Below are 15,296 nucleotides of genomic sequence, written 5' to 3'. Positions count from 1 at the left end.
AATTGATTTTATTGATATATTATATTAAGTTAAAATAAGTGTTCATTCAGCATTGTTGTAATTGTCATTATTATGAATAAAAAATGTTTTTTAAAAATCGTCTGATTAAATCGGTATCGACTATTTTTTGGTCCTCCAATAATCGGTATCGGCATTGAAAAATCATAATCGGTCGATCTCCACTCGGGATATAGAATAAATTGGAACAAGAGCGAATTAATACCCATAAGGATGCAAACCCCTCTTGGTTAGACCTTCTTCCATTTAAGTAAACTTCAGACAAATTGACTTATCTAGATATTGTATGTACCAAATATTTAAAAGAGAATTTTCCCTCTCTGATGCAAAACCTCAAGGCGAACATAGTATTTTGGAGAATTCTCCCAATGTCCCTGCTTGGAAGAATTAATTCCATTAAAATTGTCTTCCTCCCATAACCACTTGACCTATTCCAGAACATCCTGGTATTCATACCTAAGTCCTTTCATAAACAAATGGACTCAATTATCAATCCATTCATCTGGGATAATAAAACACACAGGATAGGTAAAAAACACCTCGGTATGTACAAGATGGAAGGATTGCCTCTCCCAAATGTAATATTTTACTGTTAAGCCGCTAAACTCCATGCTGTTATGTTTGGCTGGATGACGCACCTCTGTCATCCAGCTGGTTAAGTATGGAGCATAAGGAATGCCACCCCTTCTCTATTGGCGCTGTGATTTTGTCCTGTGGCAATTAGGAGATGTCACTTTATCGTAACAATCCTGTAGGGGCCTTCCAAGTGGCGCAGTGGTCTAAGGCACTGCATCGCAGTTGCTAGCTGTGCAACTAGAGATCCCGGTTCGAGACCAGAAGACCACCCATGGGGTGGTGCACAATTGGCCCAAAGTCGTTCGGGTTAGGGTGGCAGGGATGTCCTTGTCCCATCGCGCTCTAGTGACTCCTGTGGTGGGCCAGGCACATGCACGCTGATACAGTCGCCAGGGGTACAGTGTTTCCTCCTACACATTGGTGTGGCTTGCTTCCAGGTTACGCAGGCATTGTGTCAAAAAGCAGTGCGGCTTGGTTGTGTTTCGGGGGACGCATGGCTCTTGACCTTCGCCACACCTGAGGATGTTGTAATCAGTATTGTCAATGTCTTTATCCGGGATCTCTGTGAGAACCAAAATATCCGGGCTCGTGTCATCCTATCCAGATATGAAGAAGGTCCATCTTTGACATCAAACATTGATATGTAACAGCCCAAGCCCGATACATGATTTGAAAGCAGCAGAGTATCCATATTTATTATATTTTAAATAATACCTTCTCAATTGGGCAGTAACAGAGTGCAATTAAACTTCATGGTCACAAGATTATTACTGACAATACCCCTGGGAACATGTAATAATATCTATAGCAGTATGATAATGTTGTGAAATAGTGAAAATCGGAAGAATAACCTGAGCAGGGTTGGGCTGTTTTTGAGTCAATGCTTTATAAGATCCTCCTTAATGTTGGCCAAGATAACTTTTGCCCCTTTCATATATAACTCACCACCTGGATTCAGTCTTTGAAATTGTGCTTTTTACATTGGATAAAAGTAGAGACTCAGAGCTACAAAATGGTAGATCATACATTTCATTTGAGGAACAATGGGAAAGTAATTCTACTTTGAAAGTTGATCAACTTGTAAACTCACTTTTGAGAAAATGGCCTTTGAATGTTTTTCTATCTAGTGAACAGCTCTTTGTCTGCATCCATTCGGCATTGTTCACACCCTCTTAAGCTTTAGCCCCACCCATCTCGTTTCGCTCTCGGAGCGCACAATTGATGCTCTGACCGATGATTTGTTTACCTCTGGATAACATGAAAAACAGCCGAACCAGCTCTGCTGATAACAATTTCATTACGCTTTTGGCAGACGTTTACTGACACTGGCCATATTCAACAGATGTTGTACACACATTATTTAACTTTAGCTTAAGACATATAGCTAGCTAGCTAGGTAAACAATGAACCTAGCTAGGTAAACAAAGTGTACGTTCACTCAAGTCACAAAATGTTTGCTAACGAGCCAGCCAGCTAACTTTAGCTAGTTAAACAACAAACAGTGCCAACAATGCCACAGTGCTGGGAGCTATCAAACCAGGTTCAATGTTAGCTAGCTAACATTAGGCTCTAACTACAATGCAAACGGCTCTGGGAAACAAATAATAACGTCAGCTAGGAAGCCAGCCAGCTAACGTTAGCGAGTAGTGATGCACCGATATGATATTTTTGGCCAATATCCAATATTTTCCTTGCCAAGAAAACGATACCGATAACAGATATTGAACATTTTAGCGGCCTTTTAAGCATTCTAGTACAGTTAAATAGTTAACACACACATGGACGCAGTGGTCTAAGGCACTGCATCTCAGAGCAAGAGGCGTCACTACAGTCCCTGGTTCGAATCCAGGCTGTATCACATCCGGCCGTGATTGGGAGTCCCATAGGGTGGTGCACAATTGGCCCAGCGTCGTCCAGGCTGTTATTGTAAAGAAGAATTAGTTCTTAACTGACTTGCCTAGTTAAATAAAAGGTCAAATAAAAAAACATCCACAGATTAGGGCCTAATGAATTTTGACTGATTTCCTGATATGAACTGTAACTTAGTAAAATATTTTAAATTGGTGCATGTTGCACTTATATTTTTGTTCAGTATAAGACAATTAAAAACAAATGTTTTAAAGGTATAAAAAGTGTACTAAAAATATAAAAACACAGGAGCGCTGTATCACCATTCAAATGTTCTACTTCCATTGGTAGACACTCCAGCAGTATTGATGCTCTTCAAGGTAAAATAATAAAGACTTATTACTGAATGTTACTATAAAGTGTTATAGAACTTTCAAACTTTCACATGACTGAGCAGGGGTGCAGCCATAGGTGGGCCCGGGAGGGAATATATCCTCTTGGCAGCCAGGCCCATCCAATCAGAATTACTTTTTCCTCAAAAAAGGGCTTTATTACAGACAGAAATACTCCTCAGATATGGAGGTCCTGCGATGGCGTGGTTAGGTTGTGAGGCCGGTTGGACGTACTGCCAAATTCTCTAAAACAACGTTTGAGGCAGCTTATGGTAGAGAAATTAAAATTAGATTATCTTGGCAACAGCTCTGGTGGACATTCCTGCAGTCAGCATGCCAATTACACGCTCACTCAAAACTTGAGACATCTGTGGCATTATGTTGCGTGACAAACTGCACATTTTAGAGTGGCCTTTTATTGTTCCCAGCACAAGGTGCCCTGTGTAATGATCATGCTGTTTAATCAGCTTCTTGATATTCCACACTTGTCAGGTGGATGGATTATCTTGGCAAAGGAGAAATGCTCACTAAAAGGGATGTAAACACATTTGTGCAAAATATTTGAGAGAAGTAAGCTTTTTGTGCATATGGAAAATGTTCGGGATTCTTTATTTCAACTCCTGAAACATGGGACCAACCCTTTACATGTTGCGTTTATATTTTTGTTCAATGTAGTAAGCAAGCAGGGATGTAGTAGTAAAATAAAGATGGTTGACCACTGAACGCCGGTCAAATAACTTGACCGCTAGTAAACCACCGCATAAAAATGTACACTCGACTGGGGAATTTGATACTACCATCAGAGTTTACATGCATTTATGCTCCTCTACATCCCTGTATCTGCACAGAGTCAGTAAAAGCTCTGCAAGACAAGAGGTCTGTAGCGGTTTAACTTGCTCTCCTAGAGCCCTGAGAGTGAGCTCCCTAGAAGAGGGTTTGAGGTTTATAGTTTTGTCTCAATATACTGCTTGAACATTGAGGACTCCATTCAACTGACTGTGTTCTCCACTGCTGTTAACAAACCGGGAACAGGCCATGAAGAGCTGGTCATAAACTTTCATGGGCCACTGTGAGTCAGAGAATGGGTGACAGTGAGTGACAGGAAAGTAAGAGAGGCAGGGAGAGAAGAGAGATCGAGCAAGACAGAACGAGAGAGAGAGAGAGAGAGAGAGAGATGGGGTTACTCTGCATGTAATGTCACTCTACATGTGACATTACAGGAGGTGCTGTTGTCTCATTATGGATGTGCTGTTGTCTCAACTATGGAGACCGCAAATGGGACCGCTGATTGACAGACAGGTTAAACCTATAGGCAGGTCTATAGTACAAGTGAGGGAATAGTACCAGTTGGGCTTCTCCGATGTGGAGGTGGGATTTCTGCTTGGTTCCACATAGCTGGCGGAGGTGGAGAATCACCAGCTCATTCTCTTCCTGGTCCGACACAGGCTTCATTCTCTATAGGGACGAATACATATTTTAGTAAATCCATCCATCAATCAGCCAAATGTATTTATAAGTCCCTTTTTTACATCAGCAGTTTTTACAAAGTGATTTTACATTAACTCAGCATAGATTCCAAAGAGCAGAGCAAAAGCGAGAAAAAACTAAATCCCCAAGAAACAAAAAACCAAGGGAGTAGCCTGGCTCAGAGGGGTGACCCAATCTGTTCTAGCTGGGCCACTACTCATTGCTGTCATTGGTGCCAGTCTATCTATACTTGATCTGTTGGTGTCGTCGGTGTCATTGAATTCAATATAAACAGATACATTTTCTAAATGGGGTTGTTAAAGCTACTAGCTGTTGGAGCCTGTAAATATATCTACTGCTCCATTTTGACAAAGATACAGTAGATTAAAGATAAGATTTCTATTATCGCTGCTCTCATTCTTTACATGGAAGATCTGATTAAGAAACTATTAATTAATTAATTAGTCAAAACTGATTCTAAGAAAAATAATTATCTTCAGTCTCACAGTCCTTATCAGACCAAGGTTCAAATACTTATTGAAATCTTTCAGATTTAGCCTGCCTGGAGTTCCAGAGGGGCAAGGTTTGCAACTATTCTAATGGTCAATTGTGCCAGACAAGCTCAATGAAGCACCTATAAAGGATTTGAAATTATTTTTAAAAATGGTATTTGAATCTAGGCGTGGTCCTTACCTGAACTCGCTCAAAGATGTCGACCTGTTCGTTATCAGTCAGTTGAGAGAGGTACTTCTGGATGGCCAGCTTGGCCCTGGGAGGATACAGACCTGGATTCACACACACAGGAACAAAATTATTTGCCATTAAGCCCCCGCCCCCCAAATAAATTAGAATAGACTGGGAAGAGGAGAATTGAATGGAGCACACAACCAACTGGGTCGACTGATGGTGAGATATGCAAAGACAGTGTTTTCAAACTCAAAATGTGGAGCTAATTTTTCTAAGAAGCTGACGTAGAAAAATTATCTGACTCAAAATGATTCAAATTGCAAACCCTATTGATTTGACAGAGAAGCTGAGATGAAGTGTGTTTGTGAGTCTTTTCTCATTTGATAACATGAAGGTTCAATAAATGGTAATGCACTGCTTATGAATGGATTATGACTGTGGCATTAAGTCCTCCTGTAAGTACCCTTCAAATAAAAATTTCCAATCTGTATTTGGAAAGATAATTGATTTAGCTTTTATTGTCTCCTTCCACTGTGCTGTCATATTTTTGGTTATTTTGAAAGCAAAAAAAAGCTGTCTTCAAAAAAAAGTGTTCACACCCCTTGACTTATTCCACATGTTGTTGTGTTACAGCCTGAGATTGTGTGTCACAAGCCTACACACAATATCCCATAATGTTAAAGTGGAAGTATGTTTTTTTATCCAAAAAAGCTGAAATGTCAATAAGTATTCAACTCCTTTGTTATGGCAAGCATGAATCGCATTATAAGTTGCTCTGGGTGCAATAATAGAGTTTAACATGATTTTTGAATGACTACCTCATCTCTGTACCAACCACACACAAATACGATTATATGTAAGGTCCCTCAGTCGAGCAGTGCCTTGCAAAGAAGGGAACCTATTGGTAGATGGGTAAAACAATTATTTTAAAAAGCAGACTGTGGCAGACGGCAGGGAGAAGTGAGGGGAGTAGTTATTGAAGGGAGATATCTTGCAGCCCGCTGGCTCCACCCCCGGGGCTTATATGGACTTCCTGCCCCAACGAGGCGAGCCTTGTGGATCATTAACCTCTTTGAACTCTAGGGGCAGTATTTCATTTTTGGATAAAAAAACGTTCCCGTTTTAAACAAGATATTTTGTCACGAAAAGATGCTCGACTATGCATATAATTGACAGCTTTGAAAAGAAAACTCTGACGTTTCCAAAACTGCAAAGATATTATCTGTGAGTGCCACAGAACTGATGCTACAGGCGACACCAAGATGAAACTTCAAAAATTTTGCTCATTTCTTGTTTGAAGCGCTGTTTTCCAATGTCTCCTTATATGGCTGTGAATGCGCAAGGAGAGAGCCCACAATTTCTGCCGTTTCCCCAAGGTGTCTGCAGCATTGTGACGTATTTGTACGCATATCATTGGAAGCTTGACCATAAGAGACCACATTTACCAGGTGTCCGCCCGGTGTCCTGCGTCGAAATTGGTGCGTAAACCTCAGCTGCAAGTATTTTTCCATTTAATTCAGAGAAGAAAGCAGACTTCCACGAACGATATATCAATGAAGAGATATGTGAAAAACACCTTGAGGATTGATTCTAAACAACGTTTGCCATGTTTCAGTCGATATTATGGAGTTAATTTGGAAAAAAGTTCAGCGTTTTGGTGACTGAATTTTCGTTTTTTTTTTGGTAGCCAAAAGTGATACAAAACGGAGCATTTTTCTCCTACACAAAGAATCTTTCAGGAAAAACTGAACATTTGCTATCTAACTGAGAGTCTCCTCATTGAAAACATCCGAAGTTCTTCAAAGGTAAATGATTTTATTTGAATGCTTTTCTGGTTTTTGTGAAAATGTTGCCTGCTAAATGCTACGCTAGCTATCAATAGTCTTACACAAATGCTTGTTTTGCTATGGTTGAAAAGCATATTTTGAAAATCTGAGATGACAGTGTTGTTAAGAAAAGGCTAAGCTTGAGAGATAGCACATTTATTTCATTTGCGATTTTCATAAATAGTTAATGTTACGTTATGCTAATGAGCTTGAGGCTATAACTGAATACAGGTTTTTTTCATAGCCAAACGTGAACAAAACGGAGCGATTTGTCCTACACAAATAATATTTTTTGAAAAACTGAACATTTGCTATCTAACTGAGAGTCTCCTCATTGAAAACATCTGAAGTTCTTCAAAGGCAAATGATTTTATTTGAATGCTTTTCTTGTTTTTGTGAATATGTTGCTGGCTGAATTCTAGGCTTATAGCTATGCTAGCTATCAATACTCTTACACAAATGCTTGTTTTGCTATGGTTGAAAAGCATATTTTTAAAATCTGAGATGACAGTGTTGTTAACAAAAGTCTAAGCTTGAGAGCAAATATATTGATTTCATTTCATTTGCAATTTTCATGAATAGTTAACGTTGCGTTATGCTAATGAGCTTGAGGCTATAAATAGGATCCCGGATCCGGGATTGCTCGACGCAAGAAGTTAAGCCAGGGAGTACTTGTGCGGCCTGCACAAAGGGGCAGAGAACGGAGAGGGAAGCATGTGTTATGAAGATAGATAAATATCTGTGTGATTATCCGTTGTGACCTGGACTGTCTAATTACCCCCACTGTGTACCAAACCGGTTTGGCTGAAGACCCGAGTTTAAGGATTACCCCTGGAGAACGGAACGGACAAAGATAACGGATTGTGGACTGTGAAACGGCTGGTGATTTCCCCCTTTTCCCCAGTGTGCAAAACTCCCCATTTGCATTCCAGTTGTGCTCCTTGTGTGTGTTTGGTTATCCAGTTAAGGCTATGCACAATACTGCCCCCTTTGGAAGAATTGCGTGCCCATAGTAAACAGAAAAAAAATCTGTCTAAAATTGGTAATATATGCATATAATAATTATTGAATAGATAATAGAAAACACTCTAAAGCTTCTAAAACCGTTCGAATTATGTCTGTATGTAAAGCAGAACTCACAGGGCAGCCATTCTCCCAAACTCTCTCTCTCATCAGGAAAGTTACCCCAACTTTGACGTCATCGCCCCCACCCTTCCCAACCACCTACGGATCTGGGATCAGTTTCTGTGTCTTCAACACTGCGTGCTGTGTTCTTTCAATGGGGTGCGTAATGAAGAAAATCCCTCGAGCTTTGACCAATTGGCGGGCAAAATACTGAAGTGTCACGAGAATTTAGCTCCGCGTCAGGGCGCAATTGAAGACAGGCACTCTTTTTTTCCACATCGGCTGAGGAGAGTTGCGTTATTTTGTTTGAATCGCCAATTGTTTTGTACGTTAATAACATCCTAAAGCTTGATTCTGCACTTAGTTTGACCAGTTTAGTCGACATATAATATAATATGTAATTTTGAAGTTTTGATGCGCAACTGTTCGTGATCAGAAGTCCTTTTTGGTGCATTTCACCTGAAGCTGTTAGCATATGCTAATACAAAGACACACGAACTGAAACCAAACGTTATATTAGGTAAGTATGACTCCTTCCACTACATTCTGATCGAAGACCATCAAAGGTAAGGGAATATTTTAATTTTGTATTTCTGTTGACTCCAACATAGCAGAGAAATATTGCTTATGTCTGAGCGCCGCCTCAGAATATTGCCTAGTGAACGAATTCTGTAACGATAAAAATAAATGTAACACAGCGGTTGCATTAAGAAGCAGTGTTTCTTTCTAACTATATGTAGAACACATTTATTTAGTCAATGTTTATGATTTGTATTGCTGTTATCTGGCAGAGCAATTTATAATTTCTCCGGACATTTCTGTAGCATTTTTTGAACATGGCTCAATGTAAACGGAGATTTATGGATATAAATTGCATATTATTGAAAAAAACATAAATGTACTGTGTAACATTGTCCTATTACTGTCATCTGATGAAGATTTTCAAAAGGTTAGTGAATTATTTTTCTTTTAATCCTGCGTTTGTGATTGTGCTTTTTGCTTGACAATGTGGCTACATATCGTCTGTGTCTTTGTGGTGGTTTGATATACATATGTGCTATGTTTTCGTGAAGGCGTTGTTGAACTTGGTGACGTGGAAACCCCACACCCTTGAACCTGCTACAAGACAGTGAATATCCCTTTGAGCATGGTGTAGTTATTAATTACACTTTGGATGGTGTATCAATACACCCAGTAACTACAAAGATACAGGCATCCCTCCTAACTCTGATGCCGGAGAGGAAACCACTCAGGGGTTTCACCACGAGGCCAATGGTGACTTTAAAGCAGTTAGAGTTTAATTACTGATAGGAGAACTACAACATTGTAGTTACTCCATACTACTAACCTAAATGACAGAGTGAAAACAGGAAGCCTACATATGCATGCATCCTGTTAGTAAGGCACTAAATCAAAACTGCAACAAATTAGAAATTAATGTCAAGTCCTGAATACAATCCGGTATGTTTGGGGCAAATCAAACAACACATCACTGAGTACTACTCTTCATATTTTCAAGCATGGTGGTGGCTGCATTATGTTATGGGTATGCTCAACATCGGCAAGGACTAGGGAGCTTTTTAGGATAAAAATAAATGGAATAGAGCTAAGAACAGGCAAAATCCTAGAGGAAAACATGGTTCAATTTGCTTTCCAACAGCCACTGGGAGACAAATCACTTTTCAGCAGGACAATAACCTAAAACACAAGGCCAAATATACACTGGAGTTGCTTACCAAAACGACATTGAATGTTCCTGACTGGCCTAGTTACAGTTTTGACTGAAATCGTCTTGAAAATGGCCTTCAACAACCAACTTCACAGAGCTTGAAGACATTTTAAAATAATAATGTGCAAATATTGTACAATCCAGGTGTGCAAAGCTCTTAGAGATTTATCCAGAAAGACTCACAGCTGTAATCACTGCCAAAGGTGATTCAAACATGGGGTTGAATACTTATCTAATCAAGATACAGTATATTAGTGTGTTAGAATTTTTCTTCCACTTTGACAGAGTATTTTGTGTAGATCAATGACAGAAAAATACAATTTAATCCATTTTAATCCCACCTTGTAACACAACAAAATGTGGGGAAAAAGTCAAGGGGTGTGAATACTTTCTGAAGGCACTGTAATAGATCCAGTAGACAGTGGCGTACCCTCAATCCTCTCGCAGAGTTTGTGCAGGTCGTGCATAGGGCAGGCCTCGCACAGCTTGACCTGTGTCTTGGCGCTCTGCAGAGCTGCTGCCGTACTGAAGGCCTGCTTCAGAGTAAGCATCACCTCATCCACCTATAGGCACACACACACACACACACACACACACACACACACACACAGCAGTCTAACTCCACTTACATCAAACAACAGTTTGGATTCCTAGCATTCCACAGAACCATTCCTCCAGGCTATTTCCGAACCCAATACATTATGACCAATGTTTTGTGATACTGGTAGGCCTACAGTAGATTTAGTTGTGCATTACAGCTTCAGTTAAACATTTTGACATAGCCCAGGTATATAATAGCACGCAGGAAGCAAACTCACAACCATGCTAAAATGGTTCTCCATCTCCAGATAGTGAATGTGCAAGCTCAGCCCTTCTGTAAAACCTATGATTGAAATATTCAACTAATCAACACCTTCTCTCTGGACCCTAATTAGCTAATTCGATTGTGTTGCTGCAGGGTTGGATCAAAACTCTGCATATGGGGAACCCTGCTCTAATGAACTGAGCCATTGGAACCACAAGGAGTCAGTCAGGGACCAATTTGTATTTATTATGGATCCCAATTAGCTGTTGCAAATCCAGCAGCTACTCTTCCTGGAGTCCGGCAAAATGAAGGCAGTTAAATAATTTTGAAAACATTACAATACATTCATCAGAGATTTCACAACACACTAAGTGTGTGCCCTCAGGCTCCAACTCCACTTCAACATATCTCCAAAGCAAAATCAATGTGTACGTGTGTATGATATCGTGTGCGTACGCATGTGTCTATGCCTATTTTCCTAAGTCCCTCTTTGTGGCACCTGACCACACTATTGAACAGTAGTCCAAGTGTGACAAAAGTATAGCCTGTAGGACCTGACTTGTTGACAGGGCTGTTAAGAAGGCAGAGTTGCGCATATTATGGACAATGACAGTTGCTCAATTTCCACATTATTTAATACAATATTTAGTTGAGGTTTTGCGTTTAGTGAATGATTTGTCCCAAATACATATTTAGCGATAACTTATTCCTTGCCACCCATTCTAAAACTAACTTCAGCTCTTTGTTAATTGTTGCTGTCATTTCAGTCGCTGTAGTAGCTGACATGTATAGTGTTGAGACATCTGCATACATAGACACTCTGGCTTTACTCAAAACCAGTGGCATGTCATTATGAAAAACTTTAAAAAGTAAGGGGCCTAGACAGCTACCCTGGGGAATTCATGATTCTACCTATTATTTTGAAGAGGCTTCCATTAAAGAGCACCGTCTGTGTTCTTTTAGACAGGTAACTCTTTATCCACAATATAGCAGGGGATGTAAAGCCATAACACATACGTTTTTCCAGCAGCAGACTATGATTGATAATGTCAAATGAGATGTACACAGGGAGTGTGCAGTGGGAGGAGCTAGCCAACACTCACCAGGGATTCGCTGGCACACTGGAAGACGTAGCACACATACTGGCCCGGACCAGTCTCCCCCGGGTCGCGAAAGATAAACCCAAAGTGGTCCGTCTTGTTTATACCCTGAGCAAACCGCACAATACAATCAAATATCATGATATGCTACAATACAGAAGATACACTACATTGGTACAGTTTAAGTATAGAATTCATTGGTAGTTTATACAGCACAGTATATGTTTAAGAGATATGAGATGTGTATGTTCTATAAATCAATTTAAAATTTCTAATCCCCCAATTCAACATCGTTTGCAAGTGGAGAAAGATGTAAGCAATGCTATGTAACGTAGCCTTTATGGACTGAGTGGCTGTCCCTGGTTTAAACAATACTTAGCTGAAATGTATTAGGCTATAAACAATAACACAAGAGCATTCTCTTTCCCCCAAATGTGGCAGATGGCATATACTGCTTTTTTTATTGTTTTATGGGACTCCCTTCAAGTAATTGTTTTACTAACCTTTGATAGGAATGCATTTCTAAACTTGAAATGTTATTAATCATCAATAGAGACCTGAGGACTGCCATAGCCGAGGGGCTACACCAGAGGTTAATGGTTATCTGTAGGAGGAAGGCATGTGGTGGGGGCAATTAAGCTTGGAATGTACTGAGTGTAGGGAAAGCGATCACATGTGGCAGGCATTGATAAGGGGAGAGAGCCATGGATTATTGATGAAGGGGGTAGAGGTCAGGTCAACTTCTTATGGCTGGGGGGCAGTATTGAGTAGCTTGGATGAATAAGGTGCTCAGAGTAAACTACCTGCTATACTCAGGCCCAGAAACTACGATATGCATATTATTATTGATGAAGATCATCAAAGGTAAGTGAATATTTATAATGCTATTTCTGACTTCTGTTGACTCCACAACATGGTGGGTATCTGTATGGCTTGTTTTGGTCTCTGAGCGCTGTACTCAGATTATTGCATGGTGTGCTTTCTCCGTAAAGCTTTTTTGAAATCTGACACAGTGGTTGCATTAAGGAGAAGTATATCTTTAATTCCATGTATAACACTTGTATTTTCATCAACATTTATGATGAGTATTTCTGTAAATTGATGTGGCTCTCTGCAAAATCACCGGATGTTTTGGAAGCAAAACATTACTAAACATAACGTGCCAATGTAAAATGAGATTTTTGGATTTAAATATGAACTTTTTTGAACAAATCATACATGTATTGTGTAACATGAACTCCTATGAGTGTCATCTGAAGATGATCATAAAGGTTAGTGATTCATGTTCTCTATTTCTGCTTTTTGTGACCCCTCTCTTTGGCTGGAAAAAATGGCTGTGTTTTTCTGTGACTAGGTGCTGACCTAACATATTCGCATGGTATGCTTTCGTCGTAAAGCCTTTTTGAAATCGGACACTGTGGTGGGATTAACAACAAGTTTATCTTTGAAATGGTGTATAATACTTTGAGAGATTTGTTGTTTAAATTTGGCGCCCTGCACTTTCACTGGCTGTTGTAAAATCGATCCCGTTAACGGGATTTCAGCCGTAAGAAGTTAAGCGAGAAAGAAAAGTTTATCACTTAGTTTCCTGCCTAGCAGATACAGTGCTTATACAGATGTGTAGGAGGAGACTCAGCCTAGGATAAAGGGTTAAAGATCAGCGCTTGTGTGAACAGTGTGTCTATTGCAGCTGTACTGACCCTATGGGAAGAATAAACTTGGTTTGAGCTTTCATAGAGTCCGTTGAGTTGTTACTCTGAGAAATAGAACCTAACACCTTGTTCCATGATGTGTCAAAATACAATTTTTTTCATATTAGTAGGACTAGTAGTCAAGTAAATCCTTGACAACGAAAAGATGAAAGACTGAGCTGAAGTAATGTGCATTTGTACTAAAATACTAAGAAATGATCCTCTGACAATGCAAGCCCCCAAACTAACGCATTTATTTATTCATAAAGTAGACATGTTCAAGAAAGAGTTAAGTTTGGGGAATTTGCACCTGTGAAAAGCTCTGTAGCATTGGGATGAGATGAGCTGGATGAATGTGAATGTAAACACGGAACACAGTAGAGTGAAAAACAAACCCAGGTTTACCTACCTGAGAGCAGGACGAGATGTCTTTGAATCTCTTTTCCAGCACCACAGTCTTACTGTCTGGACTGATCAGGTTCACCTCAAAGCGTCCGACCTGAAAAACAAGCAGACACATTAATGAGGAATCTGACCTTGATACATTGATCAAGCCGGCTTCTTTAGAAGAGTAGAAAGTAGGCTTGGGGGAAATACTGTATACAAGGTTAATCGGAAAAGTCATAGAATGGTTTTTCAATACAGTCAAAACTATATTTGAAGTTTCTCAAAAATGAGATTATTTGTAGCTACTTTTTTAAGTTAATACCTGTAGTCAACTTGTGCAATACGTTAGCAGATAAAGCACATTACGTTCTTCATTTCACCAGTCACATTATTTTGCATTATGAAGCTTACTGTTGTTCCCCAGAACAGCTGAGGGAGTAACGTGTTTGTTGTAAAGAGCACAATGGGATAGTCCATAGCGCTCTATACATAATTGGCAAGTCTCTGTTGTGCGGCGCACATTAGGCAATGAAGTTACAATTGTATGCACTTCACTACTAAACATTTGCCATCAGATATCTTATAATGGCTCTCTGCCATTATAAGCTCCATTATCAGAGTTCTGTACTACTGCCATTTTTTCCCCCGTCCTTCCTACTAGCATTTTTTGTTCTTGTCCGTTCTTCTCCATGAACACATGCTGCTCTTTCTTCTGAAAAGCATGCATCAAAACTTTGTGAAAATGAACAATCTCGCATTCAATTTCGCTTGTAAATGTCCACACTCACCTAAAATGACATTCGGTAGCTATTAACTATGCTTATAACTTTATGAGTTGAATTTGCGTATCTTTGCAATTAGTTTACATTCGTTTTCGCTCGTTAACATTTACAGCATTTGTGTGATTTCACTATTACTTGTGCATATGTTTTATTAGCATTTTGGTCATATATCGACGACGCCAGGACAGCGGAGTCAATCACCACCTTCCGGAGACACCTGAAACCCCACCTCTTCAAGGAATACCTAGGATAGGATAAAGCAATCCTTCTCACCCCCCTTAAATGATTTAGATGCACTATTGTAAAGTGGCTCTTCCACTGATGTCAGAAGGTGAATTCACCAATTTGTAAGTCGCTCTGGATAAGAGCGTCTGCTAAATGACTTAAATGTAAATGTAAATGTATATCAACAATGGCCTTTTTTTGTGCCCCCTTGTGTGTTAGGCTGGTAATACCTTCATCCTGGGATGGAAGAAGAATTGTATGACGGTATGAAAATCTGGATCCTGCCCAAAGCCTAATGGAAAGCAAGTCCACAATGTCTTATGATGGGTATCTCAAGATGGGCCTCATCTTGCTATTCATGGAAATTTGTCATCATTCCCTCAGACACACAGTAAAACAAAGTCTGCACAAATAATTTCCCCCAAAATTGACTGCCACAAACCACATTTCTATCTACAGTTTTTATATGGGTAAAGTCATACTTATAAAAAAAAAAAAAAAAAAGTAATGACAGCTGTGATGGAAACAGGAAATTTCTGTAAAATGTTCTAAATGCCGAAAGATAATTTGTTCAGTCGACATGGTGGGATCTTTTTGTGTCGGTAAATATTGATATAATAACCATCATATTGAAGTAA

General features: G+C 39.6%; 1 protein-coding gene across 2 annotated transcripts in view; it reads right to left on the bottom strand.

The window, feature by feature from the left end:
* The window catches only part of tbc1d4 (TBC1 domain family, member 4), a 153,942-nt gene that overhangs the window by 84,771 nt on the left and 53,875 nt on the right, over positions 1–15,296 (bottom strand). For both annotated transcript variants that reach the window (XM_064975640.1, XM_064975641.1), the window contains exons 5-9: positions 13,674–13,763; positions 11,577–11,681; positions 10,099–10,231; positions 4,995–5,086; positions 4,179–4,289 (exon numbers count right to left, since the gene is read on the bottom strand). In XM_064975640.1, coding sequence (XP_064831712.1) covers positions 4,179–4,289; positions 4,995–5,086; positions 10,099–10,231; positions 11,577–11,681; positions 13,674–13,763 — 531 coding nt within the window. The remainder of the gene's footprint in view (positions 1–4,178; positions 4,290–4,994; positions 5,087–10,098; positions 10,232–11,576; positions 11,682–13,673; positions 13,764–15,296) is intronic.

This window comes from Oncorhynchus masou, chromosome 10 (genome assembly GCF_036934945.1).
Source record: "Oncorhynchus masou masou isolate Uvic2021 chromosome 10, UVic_Omas_1.1, whole genome shotgun sequence".
NCBI lineage: Eukaryota > Metazoa > Chordata > Actinopteri > Salmoniformes > Salmonidae > Oncorhynchus > Oncorhynchus masou.
The sequence above is the reverse complement of the archived record's forward strand: the minus strand, read 5'-3'. Positions and strand labels throughout refer to the sequence as shown.